This window comes from Cydia fagiglandana, chromosome 3, assembly GCF_963556715.1.
Source record: "Cydia fagiglandana chromosome 3, ilCydFagi1.1, whole genome shotgun sequence".
In the NCBI taxonomy this organism is placed as follows: Eukaryota; Metazoa; Arthropoda; class Insecta; order Lepidoptera; family Tortricidae; genus Cydia; species Cydia fagiglandana.
Genome location: NC_085934.1, coordinates 15160351 through 15176593, shown reverse-complemented (window position 1 = coordinate 15176593; position 16243 = coordinate 15160351). Strand labels below are relative to the sequence as shown.

At 37.3% G+C, this 16243-nt stretch overlaps 1 protein-coding gene across 1 annotated transcript; it reads right to left on the bottom strand.

Annotated features, from left to right (window-relative positions):
• Positions 1–5624: 5624 nt before the first annotated feature.
• On the bottom strand, positions 5625–15916 carry LOC134680554 (N-acetylneuraminate lyase-like). Its single transcript, XM_063539668.1, has 7 exons — positions 15860–15916; positions 13784–13913; positions 13454–13599; positions 11489–11657; positions 6760–6905; positions 6003–6174; positions 5625–5842 (listed from the first exon to the last, which is right to left on the bottom strand). Exons 1-7 carry the CDS (start codon positions 15860–15862, stop codon positions 5697–5699), a joined length of 912 nt encoding a protein of 303 aa, XP_063395738.1. The 5' UTR covers positions 15863–15916; the 3' UTR covers positions 5625–5696.
• Between the last annotated feature and the right edge of the window lie 327 nt (positions 15917–16243).

The following is a 16243-nucleotide window of genomic DNA, read 5'->3' as shown; positions in this document are numbered from 1 at the left end:
ACACCCAGTGTGTTCACCCAATTTCTTTATTGTTCAAATAAATATTACATTGGTATCAAATATAATAAAAATATGTAGCCCGAAGGCCAATGGCCCCTTTAAACGCTCTAACCCCATGTTCACATCCCGCGTTTGCTTGCTCGAACCCCGCGGCCGCGGTGTCAACGAGCGAACGAGATGTTTGATGTAAAAAAACCGGGCAAGTGCGAGTCGGACTCGCGCACGAAGGGTTCCGTACCATACGCAAAAAAAAAGCAAAAAAAAACGGTCACCCATCCAAGTACTGACCACTCCCGACGTTGCTTAACTTTGGTCAAAAATCACGTTTGTTGTATGGGAGCCCCATTTAATTCTTTATTTTATTCTGTTTTTTAGTATTTGTTGTTATAGCGGCAACAGAAATACCATCTGTGAAAATTTCAACTATCTAGCTATCACAGTTCGTGAGATACAGCCTGGTGACAGACGGACGGACGGACGGACGGACGGACGGACTGCGAAGTCTTAGTAATAGGATCCCGTTTTACCCTTTGGGTACGGAACCCTAAAAATGTAAATAAGGAAGGGTCCACCGCGATATAATTTCATTGTTTTCACCTTAAATCCCGACGTTAATTTAAGGTGAATTTAATTTGACTTGTTTTTCTACCATATATATGAATAAAGGAAATGATCCAGAAATATGAGATACCTAATAAGGTGAAAATAATTAAATTATATCGCGGCAGACCCGTTTGTGTAACTAAATATGTGTACAAAACGCAAGAGCTTAAAGTGTTATACTTCCAACTTCCAATAAAGCAGGCCACTGACGAGCCTTCCAAATGGATGCCGTTACAATGGATTCATCCAAATGGACGGCATCCTAATATTAAACGTTGTACGTTTTTGACATTCACGGACCGATTTTGGATTGCAGCCACGCTATTCGGACTGTTGGAAGGCTCGTCAGTGGCCACCTTAAGCCACATAAAGGTGGCCACTGACGAGCCTTCCAACAGTCCAAATAGCGTGGCTGCAATCCAAAATCGGTCCGTGAATGTCAAAAACATACAATGTTTAATATTAATTAGGATGCCGTCCATTTGGATGAATCCATTGTAACGGCATCCATTTGGAAGGCTCGTCAGTGGCCTGCTTAAAGAGGCAAGAGCAACTTGAATTACTGACTTCTATTTGTCAATATACGTGATACTTAGGTGTTTAAGGCTAGATGTAAGCTAACATACACCCAGGTTTTTATCTCTATTTGATGGGATTCAATGTTTACACAATTATATCATAATATTGGGATATATCGAAAAATAAACAAGAAATTCCAAACAGCCTTCTCAACATAGAAATTTGCTACGATAAAAAACAATGAAAATGGTGCTTACAGGATTATATTAAAACTATGGAGCGAGGGAAACAGGATTTGTTCCCATCCAACTTATTCAAATGTTTCCTCAGTCTGTTTACAGAACATTCAGCGGCTATATACAGGGTGGAAAGATAAGTCGGGCCCTGGAGGGAAACTGCCTTAAATCCTTAAGCTGGCTCATTTTACTTAAAGGAGACATTCCTTTATTTTTAAAAAGAAACAAAACTGCATTCAAAGTATTTTTCTTTTTTTCTTCAATTTGGCTAGTCTTAAAAAAATCTTGAGTGCTAAATATTAGATTTTATGGATACTTTGTTCGACAGACGAGTGTTAGACCAAATGTTTCTTGGAGAAATGTTATCATTAACATTAACTGTATCGACTAGTAGAATAAAATTGCGATTTTTCATGTTTTGGAATTTTTAGTCGGTTCGAGTACCGGGCGAGGTATGCGAGTTTTAGAAAATCTTTGAATGTAGTTTTGTTTCTTTTAAAAAATTAAGGAATGTCTCCTTTAAGTAAAATGAGCCAGCTTAAGGATTTAAGGTAGTTTCCCTCCAGGGCCCGATTTATTTTTCACCCTGTATATATATATTCATGTACCTGCCCAGAAAAGTCCACGGCTATATCGACGCTTATCATTAACAGTGGCACAACTCAAAATGAAATGCTATTGCATTTAATATTCTATCTTTTACTGGTAAGATTTAAACTCGAATGGCATTTCATTTTGTTTTGTGTCACTATTCATGATAAGCAACGATATGTAGATTTTTAATAATAATAATAGACTTTTATTAAAAAATACCCCGTAGTCACGCACTCGTAAAAGACGATCATAGCTCTATCAATTGATACCTACCTAAGTAGTGTCACCCAATGTATGGGACGTGCAAATTTTGGTATCGGATGAATTCACTTGGCACAGTTGTAGTATACGTAAAGCTAAACCAATCCAACCCGGTAGCCATCCGCCACCCCTGGCCCCTGTTTCACCAACGTGACAGGTGCGACGAATTGTAAAATCACTGTTGCTGACGTCACAGGCATCCATGAACTACGGTTACCGCTTACCATCGGGCGGGCCGTATTCCTGTTTGCCACCATCATTGTATTATTCATTGTATCATTGTATAAAACAGATATTTCTCTTGCTAAGTTTATGACAATTGTCACAAGAAACACTACAATTGTCACGAAATTCCGACATATAACTCATTACCTGTCAAGAATTACCTACAATTCTTCTAAATCTTTGACAATTGTCAGAAACTTCGCAGGAGAAATATCTGTTTTTTTCTGATATAATAAAGTTTTTTTAAATAATACAATGATGGTGGCAAACAGGAACACGGCCCGCCCGATGGTAAGTGGTAATCGTAGTTCATGGATGCCTGTGACGTCAGCAATAGTGATTTTACAATTCGTCGCACCTGTCACCGATGTGAAATTGGGGCCTGGTAGGTAGGCAGGGGCTCCGTTAAATTTCAAATAAAAGTCTTATTGTTACGAGTGGCAAATAACTATAGCAGTTACCCTAGTTAACTAGCAGTCAGTTTTGACTTTTGTGACGACAATTAAGCATGAAATTTTTATGGGAATCAACTTTTTGGCTTTTTTTACATTGTAAATTGTATCATACTTATAGTTTTTGAAATAAACACCAAATACATACTTATATTATGCTATTAACGTTGATAATCGCTTTCTCGAATGTTTGTGGAACACAGACTTTGCAACTTTGAAACATCTACACATGTATACATATGTACCTAAGTAGTTGAACTTTGATTCGATTAATGGACCATACCATAGATACCTTCTATAGATAGGTTCCACTTTATTACTAAACTTTACTAAATACAATGTTTAATATTGACGGAAATGAACAGTGTTCATCGGATAAGCCTCTCGCAGAAAGACTTCGAGTTACTAACTATCAGCATATCTAAACAAAACCTCCTGCGCTTTAATAAATTATTCAGATCAGAATCCGCTCTACTTGTAGGTACTTTTGTAGTGTACATATTTTTGTTTGGTTTGTGCTCAATTCATGAATTTAAGTTTTTTTTGTGAGGGACCTGGGAAAGCGCTTGCGGGATAGGGGTTGCGATCCTAGGTCTGGTTCGTACCTGGTCCAGCGAATATCGGTGGCTATTCAGCGCGGGAACGACGCTGGTATTTTGGGGACGTTTGTGCCGGGTACTTACCGGATTAGGATATAGGTTTATGGCTTATTAGTATGTGTTTTGTAATGACCAATTTCCTTTTAGATTTGACGTTGCATGTTGCGGATGACATATATGAAAATATACATTTTATTTTGACGAAATCTGAGGTGGATGAGCTGTCTATTATTATCTATGCTGTTATTATTATGTTTTTTTTGGTCAATAAATTTTGTTCTTAGGGATTTAAGTTTTATAAGATTAATTAAATTCCACTTGAAAATTATTCACATTATCTTCGTTTCGCGTGCGATAACTCTAACACGGAGTTTACATTTGAAGTTCCAGCGAGCCGCAGTTTGCTGAACGCTTAAACATGTTAAAAGCCACTAACTTTATATTACCCTTTCTCTTGGGATAATTACGTGGTTTTAGCCTTATACATTCAGTATTTTTAGTTTAATAGAAGCGCTTGTGTAACTTATACTTTGCTTTCTGAGTTTGCAATCTCATATAATTTAAAAAAATTCTTAATACTTAAGTACATTGTACATTTTAAAACAACAATTTATATAATTTTCTTCCAATATTTCCAATATGTATCTCCTATTTCACGGGCCTATAAATCCCGGTCTCTTGATAGGCTTGCGTGGGGATCAAACACGTAGAGGCCCTTTGGAGAGCTGTAATATCAAATAGGTATCTTATTTTTAAGATCAGAATGCTCTGTCTCGCAGCAACCGTCAACTTTGTTATTTCCCGAACTGTAATAAGATCCTGTTGAGGTGCTCGTAGCGCTATAAAATGATATTTGTCGTAAAACATAGCCGTGTGATGACGGGGGCTGTAAAAAGTACATAATATTGGGTCAGCGAGCTCGTAAACTGACGTCCGTATGAGTGGACATTAGGAATGGTGGAACCGAGCTAGGCTAGCTCGTCAAACTGTAATAACAGTTTTCATCATTTTTCCATCTAAAACGTATTCGAACAAATTGCATGGGTGCCGGTATATTAAGCCAATAAGGTATTATAACTTTAATTATATAGTTATTAAAACTTTAATAATCTTTTGTTCCTGAAATTGCATCTCCAACTCGCCGAAGTTTAAGGAAATACACACGATATTTTTGGGGCTACAGTTAGTTACAAATGTAGTGTTTGAAATACAACATTTAATGACTGAAATAGCAAGACACGTTCGTACGTTTCCGTGAAAAAACGATGGAAAATAATAATGCACCCCTTATGTTGAATTAAAAGTGTGTAGGTACCTATTAGTACGGGGTACGTAATTTGCAATCATGGTTTTGGCTTTATGCCAACCAAAGTCGTTACCGTTTGACTATCATCGAAAATCTATAAAACGCAGAACCGACCTATATCACCTAAATACGTTATTATTACTAAAGACGCTATTAAAGCTATCATACAGGCTGTATAAAAACGTCGCTTTAGTTTTATCTGCTTTCTTGGTTTTATTGTGGACGTGGACGTCTACGCCAAAGTCGCCGACAGCACTTTTTACCGGCTCCATCGAGCAGGGGACCTAAATGTATGAGATAGTATGCAGTCGCATTTCGTTTATCGCAGGTAGTAGGTAATGGCGTATCGTGGACGTCGCCGTTCTACCAGAATTTAAAAGCAACTACTGACAATAGTTACAATCTTTCAACATGACTAAATTGAAAGTAGTGAAAGTATATTAATTAGGCTGTTCCATGGGCTACCTGACGCATCAATTTAGTACGCCGGTATACAACGTTATATATACAAATTACCGTCAAAAAATATTTTTGATACACACTTTTATTGCCGACTGTACTTTCTCCCCTTTGCATGTCTATCAAGTAGGTAAGTACTTCTCGAGGTCTTTCAAATGAGCCGAAATTCAATATTAGCTTAATCAGACACCGGGAAGTGGTTCGAATTTAAGTTACAAGATTTTAAGCACATATATATATATACATATGTATATGTATTAATGCATAGGTAATAAATAAGAAATATACGCGATGAAGCTAAATAAAATTGTGCAAAATATAGACACCCTTTAATTATAAAAAAAATATACTTATACAAAAACTAGCGAGTATCCTCTCATTATAAATTTAACGCCTGATGCATTCTGTCGGGCTTTCCGGTTTCCAGTTTTTGCTCTCAATTCTATTTGACTAGTTTAAGCGCCCTGAGTCTGTCCTCGATCCGCTTTTTTGCTTCAGGGGCTAGCGGCTTATTGACCTGAGATGGCGGGCCAACTTTCACGCCAGTTACGATCCCCATGCCAGCTTTAATCGCTGCCACCAGTTCACCTATAACGAGAGATACGAAATGTATTCAATATTTGATCAACGAGTTATTATTGAAGGCTTGATGCCATTTAGGGCACTCTCTAGCAGCTCTCTTTCTCCGAGAGTTATCTACATGTAATATCGGATCGGCCAAAGTTGATAAGCTCTAATAGGTACGTACCCTCAGCTGTATGGGCCTCTATCGCAAGGCTAAGAGTCTCCTGCAGCGCGCGCGCTTTGGGGACGTCGCTGGCTTCCACAGCAGCTATGATATCCTCTGCCAGCTTCGGGAACAAGTTGAAGGATATGCACATGAAGTTTTTCACGCCGAGCAGCGCTGCTGGAGCTAATAGCTAGAAAAAAAACATTCTTTATAGTATTATGTATTCAAGATTAAAGAAAATCCACAGCTTAATTTTTTTTTTCATTTATTTAACCGCAGTAGTGCTAGAATATTTTTTAAAAGTAACTAGGTAGAAGTGGACAATTTGTTTTGTATTATGTAGATTTAGGTAGGTATAAATATAAGAGTAGGTATTATAAAATTTATCACATCTTTATGAGTAAACCTACTCAGTCAAGTGTAAAAATATGGGTGCATACAACTCAAATATGTCCCATGGTTAGTCCTTAATTCGTCAACAGCTATGGGACATATTATTGAGTAAGATTTGAGCACCCATGTTATTACACTTAGATTTTAATTTCATGGAAGGGAAAGGTGGATGGTACAGTCGCCATCAGATATATCGGAGCGGCCAAGGTGTTCACAATATCTGAGCACACACTCTAACGCCCTGACAATAGAGGCGTGTTCAGATGATTGTGAGCACGTACCTTGGCCGCTCCGATATATCTGATGGCGACTGTACTCTAATGTAATGTTGTAGGTACGCCGTGTCAGCTTAGTTGAACTCTATGAAGAATTAAAAACTCACGGTATCGGCTGATACGAACATCTCTTGTCCATCTTTCAGAACCCTCAGCACTTGAGCAGCCTCGCTCAAATCTCTCGGGGAATACTTAATGCCTTTAAAATTAGGAATGCGAGCGGTCGCCTTAGCTACAAATTCTGGCGCGTTTACTGAAAAAAAGTCAAATGTTAAGAGCCAACAGGAGTGGTCATTTCTCCATACAAACGTAGTCCTCGTTTTCCTCCGTGGTTTTTGAAGCTAGAGCAATGATTTTTTCAACATAGATTAATATTGTCAATATCTGTGTCGGACCGTTTTGCTTTTTTTGATATTTTTGTTTGTTAAGGCGCTAGAGCCCTTCAAAAATGGCCAAAATGGCCTAATTGACTATGCCGCAATGAGAGGCGTGGTATTCAAAACTGATATCAATTAGCCAAAAAAGCAAAACGGTCCGACACAGATAATTTCATAATCATTTAGATTTCCAAATTTGGTTACGATTGGTTAAGTTTTGGAGGAGGAAAAAGAGGACTACGAAACCTCGATTTTTGTCATTTTTACGCAGGATTTTTCCCCTCAGCTGCAGTTGTCCCTATCGCACTAATTTTAGGGGCGGAGTCAAGTTTCTAAATACGTACACAGCCAGAAAAGTGATGGGCAATAGTCGACATTTAATGTCGATAATCTAGTGATGTAAGAAGTTATCGATAAACCGTCTTGTGTGAAAATATCTAGATCCTCCTAAGACACAAGGGGTTTTGCGTTGAGAGGGAACACATTTTTGTAGTTACATAGGTACAATCTATTTTGAACTTTTTGATTCTAATATTTCAAATTAGAAATCAAAATCAAAAATATTTTTTTAATACAGTTGCTCAAAAAGTGCTACTTTACGTAGCTGTTTAGCGTGCGGAAAGTTGGTTATCTCGAACTAGTGCTTTTTACTTTTCATATTTTTTTAAATTTATACTTGTTCCAATTCAAGACTACTTATTGATGAGTGTTAATATTAGTTTCCTTTAAACGTCGTAATCAGCATAAAAACCTACCGTTAATGTAAGAATACGAAAAATATTACATATTTCATATTTAATTACTTACCTCTTCGTCATTATAACACGTTTATTTTTTAATATTCAATATTGAAAATTCCGTTCTTAATAAGTTGACTGAATGGAACGGAATAGCTGTCAAACGCCCATAGATATAATATACTTAAAGACGACGTCTAACCGAGCTGTCACTGTTACCACTTTTGTTTAGTGTACGATTAACAATGTTTTTCTTATTTTTTCGCAACTGTATTAAAAAACGTCGTTCGATACACGTGCGGAAATGTCATTCTTCACTCGTCCCGAGTCTTGCCACTCGCCTGCGGCTCGTGGCAAGATATCTCGGTACTCGTGAAGTAATGACATACCTTCCGCACTAGCATCGAAATGTACTATATTGCATGGTTATGGGTTTACAAATTTTTTAGGTACAGTCACGCTCCGTAATTGTCGAGCAATTTAAGGTCCTAGCTAGGGAATGCAATCTCGCACCAAGATTGGCGATTCGAGATCTCGCACGAAAAATCCGAATCGAGATTGGGTGTTTCGAAATCTCGACAGTCAGATTTTCGGGATCGAGATTAATATCTCGACGAGATCGAATTTGACAAAGTAACTAAAAATATGACTATGATATTATGATATGATATTATGTTATTTTAATCAATAATCGACATCGTAAAATCGGGCGTATCGAGATATTCCTAGGAATATAATGAAACGCCGACATTTCATGATCTGCCTAGCGAACACCAGCCATTTTGCGCAAACCTCAAGGTGTGATATTCTGATATTCCTATAGTCTATAGGCGAATTAAACAAAAGTCGTCTCCTTCACGATTTTCGTCGACATCTCTTCTAAATACCTAAAACTGGTATGGACGTGTTCCTCGTGGTCTCCAGAATATGAATAAACCGGTTTTTATTTTATGGAGGGGGGGGGGGGACGTGTCGAAAAAAAGGAAGGAAAAAGTGGGCGGCCGACCAGCATTGATATTTGTTCACGTCTTTAGACCTATGGGACCGATCGGTTCGTGTGAGATGTCGTTTGAAAGAGTATTAAACGTGCAATTATTGTTTTATAATAACCGTAGTCATGACTGTAGTCATTTACAAAATATTTGAAATATATGATTTTTTACCGTGCATGGATGGCATAAGTACTGACAAAACATGCGTCTGACTCAATAAATTAAAACTTTACCGCAATTAATGTTAGTATAAAATATACGAAAAATGTCATTAGCTTTCCAAAAACATAAGTTTTATTGATGTATGATATTATACATATAACATAGTAATGATGAATTTTGTTCCGTCACGTAAATGGCGGGCGACCGACCTCAACTGATCATTATTTCTCGGGTTCTATTTTACTGATCAATTTGTGATGCATACCATTAGAAAGAATATTAAACATACTATAATTGGTTTCTAATAACCGTAGTCATAACTGTAGTCATTTACAAAATCACTGAAAATATGTATATGATTTCTCGATCAATTATTTTACAATGCGCCCGCTATGAAGCTAGGAATATCAAAGAATGCATTGCTCTGATAGATCTGCCGTCTCTTTCATAAGGAAGATCGTGATATGCCTGGGTTAATATTAGATCAGGAAATGGTAGCGTTTCATGATACGCCAAGGATTACGATTTTACGATATGCCGCCGACATACTACTTATTTAAGGTACCTCATGTTATATTTTGAAAATAACAACAACAAATTAAATATTTAACATAAAATCAATTTTAATTTTTACTTTACTTCTATGAAATGCTATCGATGTTAAACCACTATTTACCTTTACTTAGAAACTGCGTAACAATAATAGAGCTAAAGCCGGACACATAATAGCACTGCCTGAACAACATGAATCTAAGGTCATATATTACTTAAAACAAAGTATTTCGCTTTCAGTCTTGTTCGAGATCTCGAATATATTAATCGAGATCTCGACCGAGATTGCATATATCGAGATTTCCTGTCAACTAGGTTAAATTTCGAAAATACGTGCGAGATCTAGCGAGATCTCGAAATTGCGAGATCTAGATAGCATTCCCTAGTCCTAGCTGAATTGGTTGTTTCATACACTTACACTTACTCTATAGAATGTCCAATCTTGCCTTACAAAGACGTTAATATTTATATTTGTCATGTCTATACTTCGTTTCTGAGCATTATTGAAAAAAAAAATACTTGATACTAGTATTAACCACTAAGTACATAAATAGGGTAATTCGCCAGTAACAGGCCACTATTAGTAACTGGCCACGCCAAACCAAAAATGAATTCTATTCACCTATAAATAGAATTCATTTTAGTAAAGGTGGCCAGTTATTGAAACCTTACCTACTAAAATGAATTCTGTATAGAGGTGAATAGAATTTATTTTTAGTTTAGGGCAGCCAGTTACTGGCGAATTACCCTATTCGATATCGAGTTCCGTAAACGTAAGCCGGGTAAGTAAAAAAGTTGAATCGCAATAGGGTAATTCGTCAGTGGCCACCCCAAACCAAAAATGAATTATATTCACCTATAAATAGAATTAATTTTAGTATAAAGTGGCCAGTTATTGAAGTTATTGAAACCTTATACTAAAATGAATTCTGTTTATAGGTGAATAGGATTCATTTTTAGTTTAGGGCGGCCAGTTATTAAAAGTGGCCAGTTACTGGCGAATTACCCTACTTAGTAGTAGCAGTAACAAAAAGTGGCAATGCAAATTGCAATCAGTGAGGTGCGCGCCAGCGCGAGTACGGGCGCACCGCACGCGTCTGTGTGCGTGCATTACACATACAAATACAGTCTCTCACGCCGCGGTTACGCCCCGTCAGAGCGACGGGTATATTCAGCTTGAAATCTCAAAATTGACTTTTAGCTCAGCTCCCGTTTCGTCTTAATAATATTGTGACTCCAGTCTAATTAACTGGGAATTGACTGAGACTGTACAATCAGATGCGCAGAAGTAACTATATGTACATATTTACTTGATTATCAACAATAGCTGCCGTGGCGTTAACTTTATAGATGTATTTATTTATTAGATTCATTCCAGTTTTTAGTTTTTCGTTTATTATAAATACCTAAGTTATTAATTTATTTATAAAGTTGTTGTTAACATTTCTGTAGATGTTTTTGTTTGCTATAAAGCGTGAGGAGCGCAATAACGGCATGCAATTATGAGTGCAAATAGAAATTAAAGCTAAGTTTTCCTGCCGTCCCAAAACTTGTAATGAATTTCAATTCCATCTTAAGTTAAATAATAGGTAGTTTTAATTAAACCCCGACAAAGTTGCTGGAAAGTGCTATAGGTACTCGACTACAGGCAGAATAGTTGTTATTCGAGTGTACGTACTCGTATGTATGAATAGCTATTTCTTGAAATGCTTGGATATTTTTCAAATTATAAGTACCTACTAACAAAATATTTTAAAGAAAAAATAGGTATATAGTTGGTGCAATTTATTCCACCTGGCTTTTGCGTAATATTCTACAAATGACAGTCTTTCCATCAAAATAGAGAGAACTGACTATTAATTACATACAAACTATCATTTTTTATGCTCTAACTAAGTACCTACTAAGTATACCTGATATCAGCCGGGAACTTCATAAACACTCTAAAGCATTTAACGAATTAAGTATTTAGCGAAAATCTGTAGCTGTAGTATCGAGAAACTTATGTACTCGTACCTTCAACTCTGCTCCTGGGGGGATTGTGGTAATAGAGTATAGGCAGCTTCGGCGCTGCCTGCGCGACCAGTGCTACATAGGAGACTAATTCGTCCGCATTCTTGGGCTTGAAGTATAGCTCCGGCATGGTGAGGATAGAATCCACGCCTACTGACTGACAATATTTGGCCTGAAATAGAATTTGTTTATGTACAAAAAAAGTCAGACAAGTTACGTAAAGAACTACATTACGTAGATTACTACACACACTACTACTACGTTACGTAGATTCATGGATTGTGTTAGACGTATACCTAAAGACTTTTGGAGTTTGTCGTAAACGCCTGTTAAGTCTAACAAACCCTTGATAATTATTTGTCTTTATCCGTCATTTTAACATTTGTATTTGTTTGAAAGGGACAAAATTAAACAAAGACTCTTTAGACATCTACATTCTACTTAAGTTAGACTTTTTACAATATAAACTGATATAAATGGCATATACTAAGAAAAAGTGAACAAGGCCTCCAGTGCCCCAGGCTGGAATCGAACCAGCGTCCTCTGCTATCGCGACAGGTGCCTGTGCCATTCGGCTACAGGGCCACAGTGGCATAGGTCGAATTTTTATAAGTATATGCACAACATTACTAAATATATTTGTATCTGCGTTACAAACTCTCGGGTTTTTAAGCCCGGTCATTTATAAGGCGTGCGTGGGGATATAGATCCAACACGTAGAGGCCGTTTGGAGAGCTTTGATGTCGTGTAGAACGCCTGCTGGAACCCATCACGGGTACATAAATAAATAGATACCCGTAAACCGGTTTCAACAATTTATTATTTATATATATTTGTACAATATGATAAGCAGATATGAAATATCTGACATAGATGAAAAGGCCTTTTATTAAAGTTCGCGTCCATAATATGCTGTTACCGTCCACGGTGAAATTCTGCATATAATCTTATACATTAGGCACCTTTATCGTGACGGTAAAACGTGCCTTTGTCATCGACATCCACCGAGAAGTATTAAAGCCTCCATTGTTCAGCAAGTGAATTAAAGCTTAGGTACACAGTGACCCTGCCGTATTCGAACTTCAAGATATTCACAAGAGACGACACGTACTAGATCCATTCTAGATACGTTATAGTTTAGATTTAGACACGTTTAGTTTAGATACGTTACAGTTTCACTTTTACGTTAGATAGAGTAAGATATCTATTAGATATGAACTAGATCTCTAAGTCATATCCTGTGGAAATCGTTCAAGAGTATCTCCAGAATCGCGCAAATGTCAAATTTGACAGGTTAGATCTTAAACATATCGTTATCGTATCTTGGGGATGTCTAAAAGAATCGGGCCCACCTTCATTTGTAAATCTGCATATCTGCTCTCGTAGCAGTCGGAGCTGACAGTACCTATACTAATGTACCTACACTGGAGTAAGATATAAATAGATCATAACTCATAGGAGCATAGTTGATAAATTTGATCCCTAATACATTCGTTCTCGACGCTTCGAAGTGTGGAAATAGAACAGAGAAGGTGGTATTACGTCGGAGATTTCCTCTTAGTATGTATTTAAACATTTACATCTATGATTAAGACATTTTATTGCCATGCCATTTCTCAACCTACCTGGGGTCATCCATCAGATTCGGTTGGTTCCTGAGATTATGGTGTTCCTCTAGATTGCTTATTGATCACATTTTTTATTTCCTTTAAAGTGTTTACAATGCTTTCTTAAAACTAGAATTCTGTTTCTTAGATGGGCTGAACTTGCGCTATAGGATCAACGCTTATGGCTCCTCTACACGATGGGCCAGCGCCGGCCACTCCAAGGGACGCAGCCATGCGGTAGAATGAGATAGCAATATCACTTGCTCCCTCTAATGCATAAAGGCGTCCCTTGGAGTGGCCGGTGCTGGCCCATCGTGTAGAGGAGCCATTAAGCAATGCTCCGGCACTGTAGGAGACTTACCAATTCCTGGACGTCGGCGATGGGTGCCCCGCCGACTTGGACCTGGACGTGTATACCGGCGGGCTTGATTGCGGCCAACCATGAGTCTATCACCTTTTTTCTGTCGGCCACACTTATGGTCATGTGTTCGCCTGTCGTGCCGCCGACTAAAAAAAGAAAATGCTTAGAAAATTTATAGGTTTTTGTTATAAAAAGGTAAGCATGTCGGCTACCACAGTCCGGAACTGTGCTCATTTTAGGTAACGGGTTACTTTTGTTTAGTCGAGTAGCAAGTTTGTGTTGGACATCGAGTGTTATTAACGTAACATGGATAGGTACTTAGGTACATGCCTAGGATTGACTTATAGCCAGACTGCAGGACATACTGCGCGTACGCAGGAATAGCGTTAAAGTTGACAGTAAAATTATTGTTGAAGCAGGTGAACACTGGCATCACTAGCCCCCGCATATTTAACGCCACCTGAAAAAAAGGAGTCCTACAAATTTCATTGGAGTTATTTAGCGATAAAAATGCTACTTTTTCCAGGTTGATAAAAAAGGGGATTACCTTCCATATTTCTATTTGTGCTAAAAGTATTAAATCGAAATAGGCTAAAGCCCTTGACTTTTTTTCTATCGATCCATCTTTAAAAAAGTTTTGATTAGAGTTTGTCCTTGCAAATATACCTACTTTAGTTTTCGTGTGATTTTTTTCTTGACATTTGAGCCTGATTAACATGTGTAGAAATTCAATATTACAGCCTCGCGCGTGTTTAGGCTAGCGTAGTAGACTATACGTGGGCCATACTGAAAGGTTCTGATATATGAGACGACTTATTTTTGCTAATGGCCAGTCCAGGAATTTTCAGTATGACCTAAGTATACTCGTAATGTCTACGTCATACGTCGCTCAGACATCGGCACATGCGATAATTGTATACATATATTTATATTTGCGAGTGTTATACATATTATTATATCATAATATCGTGTTGGTAGTCAGTAGTCATATCAAAGCTATCGTCATTTCTAAAAATAACAATCTATCAAGCATGTTTATCAATTCAGTTTCAAAGTGTCAACCTATAAAACAATCTTAACGAGGTACGTTTTTGATGCTATCCTACGATTCAACACAGACACATCAAACGAGTTCAGAAATTGATCTTAAAGCGTTTTATTTAGATTTTTTCCGTTTATTATAATTTATCAATGTAGGCCCCTGTCTACACTGATTAATTATAATAAAAATTGATAACCCCTGACAGGGGTCATATCAATTTTGTACTGTACGGTTGAATTTTCTTCGTACAGTAAGTACGGTTTTCTTTCTCATAGCGACACCGACACGTCAATTGGCCAATTGAGTAACTACTTCAATTTATATGTTGTTATGCTGCTCCTCTTAGATAAATTCAGTAGCGAGAGGCAGTGCTGAATTTATTTCTTTTCATTAATAACAAACAAAACATACTATTAGGTACCTATTATGATAGTAAAATACAGAAGACAAAACATATTAGTGATCACAGAATATGTAGGATCGTCTATGGAATTTATACTGAAAACGCACCTAAATATCAAACATTAACTAGCAGAGCGCAAAAATACACAAAATCTAAGGGTGGTTATTCCATCTGTCCATTATCTTGATCCAATGTCGTTGCGTCTCACTCTCTCATTAAGCAAAATGGGAGACAAAATACACATTGGACAAAGAAATTGGACAGGTGGAATACCACCCTAACCACAGAATAAATAATAGTACTAGGTACAGAAGACTCACTCTCTAACAAAACGCGTTTGTCACGATCAGCCGGCCTAGCCAAGGTTACGATCGCTATCGCTTCGACAGCGAAAAGCATCATGTCTCTCTATCACTCTTCCATATTAAAGTGACAGTGACAGTTGCGTTTCGATCGCTACGGAGCGTAAGCGATTGGCATCTTGGCTACGAGGCCAGCACAGATATGGCCGCTAGGTGGCGACTGCGCCACGCGCGGCTTATGGCAAACCCCAAAATTGGGGTCGAACGGATGTACTTTTAGCTACCTGTAGCAAAGCGACGAAATCGCGGAGTGACCCACAGTTAGGGCAGACCTAACTTATACTTCGTTTTTTTAGCATTAGAAATTAGGTAAACAATTTTGATGTGTCTTTTAATTGAAAAACACATTTTAAAAATAAGTTACGGCAAATATGTAACAATTATGAATCTAATACGATCATTTATATTCTTCTGCTTTCATAAATAATAGTTTTATATTTTTATAAAGCGTTTTTCAATTAAAAGAATTGTCAAGATCGCTTACCTTCTTGCAAGTTCTTTCTAATGCTAATAAAAAACGAACTATATAAAATGCAAAGCATGTTCTACAAAACGTTAAAATAACAATAATGACTTATGTGTACTGGAATGAGTCTTACCATTTTGATTCTTGAAACAAGTAGCAAAACGACTGAATTGCGACGCGCCTCCGTATCAACTGAGCACGATAAGTGTATTGCAACATATTACTTATATATCTAAGATTGTAGCTTGCAATACAATTGCAAGGTCAAGGTCCATTCGGTACAATGAAAAGGGTGAAGAGATGGGTGACAATTTTGATAATCAATGGTCGTATTTTTGTTTTGTTTGTTTTGCCGTAGATGTTAACCTATACCTCAACATTTTTGTAATTGAGATATTTAAGTAGGTACTTATTTTAGCGATTTTTGCGTATGATATGATACTTTTATGTATGTATAGGTTTAAAGTTAGTTCATTATTTAATTAAAAGATCTTAAACAATGTCAACGGCACTTATT

Excerpts from the sequence above, each read along its gene's own strand:
- LOC134680554 (XM_063539668.1), bottom strand. Across the intron at positions 11,658-13,453 it reads TCGCCGACGTCCAGGAATTG|GCCAAATATTGTCAGTCAGT; the intron begins GTAAGTCTCCTA and ends ATTCTATTTCAG. Across the intron at positions 6,175-6,759 it reads TGTTCGTATCAGCCGATACC|CTATTAGCTCCAGCAGCGCT; the intron begins GTGAGTTTTTAA and ends TTTTTTTTCTAG.